The sequence below is a fragment of the Cynoglossus semilaevis genome, chromosome 9, assembly GCF_000523025.1.
Source record: "Cynoglossus semilaevis isolate Cse_v1.0 chromosome 9, Cse_v1.0, whole genome shotgun sequence".
In the NCBI taxonomy this organism is placed as follows: Eukaryota; Metazoa; Chordata; class Actinopteri; order Pleuronectiformes; family Cynoglossidae; genus Cynoglossus; species Cynoglossus semilaevis.
In genome coordinates, this window is record NC_024315.1 from 19,413,718 (window position 1) to 19,417,314 (window position 3,597).

The 3,597-nt window shown below is 33.1% G+C and overlaps 1 protein-coding gene across 1 annotated transcript in view; it reads left to right on the forward strand.

Moving 5' to 3' along the window:
• tmc6b (transmembrane channel-like 6b) overlaps nt 1-3,597 on the forward strand; it is a 20,805-nt gene that overhangs the window by 11,137 nt on the left and 6,071 nt on the right. Inside the window, 3 exon segments of the mRNA XM_008317842.3 lie at nt 196-450; nt 1,499-1,713; nt 3,270-3,414. Coding sequence (XP_008316064.1) covers nt 196-450; nt 1,499-1,713; nt 3,270-3,414 — 615 coding nt within the window.

Sequence of the window (3,597 nt, forward strand, 5' to 3'; positions counted from 1 at the left end):
ATATACACATATATATATATATATATATATATATATATATATATATTTATATATTCTCTTCTCTCTGCTTTAGAGGGAGGCGTGGTAACCGTTACACTAACCGGAACATGTCTCTTTGGCTCACATTTCCATTGTATTGCAATTTGAAAATACTTGCCTTTTAACCATTCTTCTTCTCTCACACTCTTATTCTAGGCATTGCGACAGAGCTCGTACAGCTGGCTGTCCTTTCTGCATTCACTTCAGCTATGGCAAGTGGCACTTAAGAGAGTGGGTGGACGTTTTGGTACCGGAGTCCTGTCCTACTTCCTGTTCCTTAGGACCCTGCTCTTTTTTAACCTTTTCTTGTTCCTGGTTATTGGAGCATTTTTGGTGCTGCCCCAGGCAATCCATCCTGGTCCGTCGTCTAAAAGACACCTCTTCACCGGATTGGAGCTCCTTACCGGTGCAGTAAGTTGTGTTCCGGGCCATGTTATTTCCAACTGTAACACACAGCACAGCCTACTTTTTTTTTTTTTAATCTAGGTCGCCAAATTCAAAATCTTAGAAACTATATTCATTTTGTAAGATCAGTAGAAAACTGTAGACTGTTGACATCAGCAGTTGCAAAAAAATGTGCTCTCTTTTCCGCTGCAAAAATCTGGGGTGGAAAATTTGTCATGCATGTAGCATATCAATATGAAGTATGCTACCGGTGGTTAGTACTGTAGATGTAGATCCAGACAGGAGAGGAAGAACTAAATAGAGTATTTCACCTGAAAGATACAGTATCTAAAAAAATATATGACCTTGTTTAAAAAATTTGGGTGTAGTTTTTTTTTCTTCAAGGTCAATTCAAGTGGCCTTGTTTTACACATTTCAGACAACGTTGCGACTGTCTTTTTTACATGTTGGCTGTTAGACCAGTGACCCCTTCTGTCAGAAGTACACAGCTGAGCACGAGTGATATGAGCCCAAAGCTATTTTGCCCTAAACATATGATATATATATATTTTATAAATGACATATTATGGTTAATTTTCAGACAACGTTGCGACTGTCTTTTTTTATCAATCATCAGGGAGGCACAAGATTGTTGGCCTGCGCTTCAGGTGGCTCACAGTCTCCTTTGTATGGGCACAGAGAAACCTTCTTTCCAAACGTGCAGCTTACCTGCCCAGACGATTAAACAGTGTGGCAAATGCTCCTTCTGACCTTCTCTATACTTCTTCATCGGCGTCCTCAAGGCAAATCTGAGATATTCTTTCTAGGCACATGGTTTGTGCACCCTAGTGGCTGGTTTATTATTAGCTAACAGTTAAATTAGGTGAATTGTAGGTAAGTTAAATATATGTTTAAATATACCAAATTAAATAGAATTTTGAAGAGGAATGAATATATGTGTTATATCTGATATCACATTTATTTATTATGTAATTACAGTAGACATTTTTTTCTACTGTAACTTAACTGTAATTTTACTGAATTTCTGTCTTTTTTTTAATATCTGTTTTTTTAGGGTTACTTCTCAGACACATTGATGTATTATGGATACTACTCTAACCACAGCCTTATGAGGCAGTGCGGGAATGGAAGTGATGTTCAACTTCCCTCTGTGTCCCCTGGAGCCAAAGAGGATTGTTTGTTGAGCCACCATTCTTACAACATGCCACTGGCGTACTTCTTCACCATTGGAGTGGCCTTCTTTATTTCCTGTATCATCCTTGTGTACAGGTTTGAGCACCTAAACATTTCATTTTGAGTACAAACGATACTGAATTATTTTTGTGTGTTTTTAATAGAAACATCTACAACAAATACATTTGAGAGATTACAGGTTGTAAAATGATATCTCATCTTCCAAAAATAGTTACATCAAGGGCAACTGGATGAAGTAGTTTTTTTGTTTGTTTTTTTTTTGTGGACATTTCACCTCTCATCCAAGAGGCTTCTTCAGAACTGTTTCTGTTTACCTCTGCTGCAGAGTGACAGAGGGCCCTCTAGTGGCTGCCAGTTAATAACAAACATGAAATTATATATTTATATTATATATATTTATATTATAATTATATATTATATATATACATATATTATACTTTTTATATATATATACATATATATACATGAAATTATAAAATATATATTTTAATATATAATATAATTATATATTTTAATATATAATTTCATATATAAGTCGCACCTGAGTAAAAGTTGCAAACCTAGCATAAGGTATACTCTAATATGTAAAAATCAGACTTATTTGATTAGAAGTGTTTCTGTTTACCTCTGCTACAGAGTGACAGAGGGCCCTCTAGTGGCTGCCAGTTAATAACAAACATGAAATTATATATTTATATTATATATATATATTTATATTATAATTATATATTATATATATACATATATTATATATTATATATATACATGAAATTATAAATTATATATTTTAATATATAATATAATTATATATTTTAATTTATAATTTCATATATAAGTCGCACCTGAGTAAAAGTTGCAAACCTAGCATAAGGTATACTCTAATATGTAAAAATCAGACTTATTTGATTAGAAGTGTTTCTGTTTACCTCTGCTACAGAGTGACAGAGGGCCCTCTAGTGGCTGCCAGTTAATAACAAACATGAAATTATATATTTATATTATATATATATATTTATATTATAATTATATATTATATATATACATATATTATATATTATATATATACATGAAATTATAAATTATATATTTTAATATATAATATAATTATATATTTTAATATATAATTTCATATATAAGTCGCACCTGAGTAAAAGTTGCAAACCTAGCATAAGGTATACTCTAATATGTAAAAATCAGACTTATTTGCTAACGATGGTAATGTTTTTTTATGCAAAATGTCCCGTAAGTTCTCCTTTAGATACTGCGTTCATTGACTTTGTTGATGTTCTGTAGTAGTTTTGAAATTTCATTAGTGCAGTGGTTCCCTAACGTTCTCTACTGCCCCCTCACCCCATTGGTTGATTAGAATACTTGCCTGCTTAATTGACATAATTTTGTTGTTGTATGTTTTAGTATCTTTTTTTAAAAAAAAAATACTATTCTCCGTCTAAGGCTTTCTTTTTTTTCGTCACCAGGTGGCGAGTACCTTAAATGAGCAGGGGAAGGCCATTGGTTTATTAGAAACTTGCCTGCTTAATTGACATAATTTTGTTGTTGTATGTTTTAGTATACTCTTTTTTTAAAAAAAAAATACTATTCTCCGTCTAAGGCTTTGTATGATTTCCCCACAGCATGTCCAAATCATTTGGCCAAAGCTTCCGCATCGACAAGTCTCACAATATTCTGGCAATGAAAGTGTTCTGCTCCTGGGACTTTAAGGTCATCAAGAAAACATCCGTCAATATCATGTCTGAGAATATCTGCACTCAGCTCAAAGTGAGAACTTCCTCTCCATTTTCATGTTCTTCATGATGTTCAGGGGGAATGCAATGATCTAATAATGCATTTCTCTCGGTTTTGTATGCCCTTGTTCAGCTGCCCTTTATTAAAACTCCTGTATTTTTTTTTTTTTTTTTATTGTAACATTGCAGGAGCTGTTGGCGGGGGTGAACCTTAAAA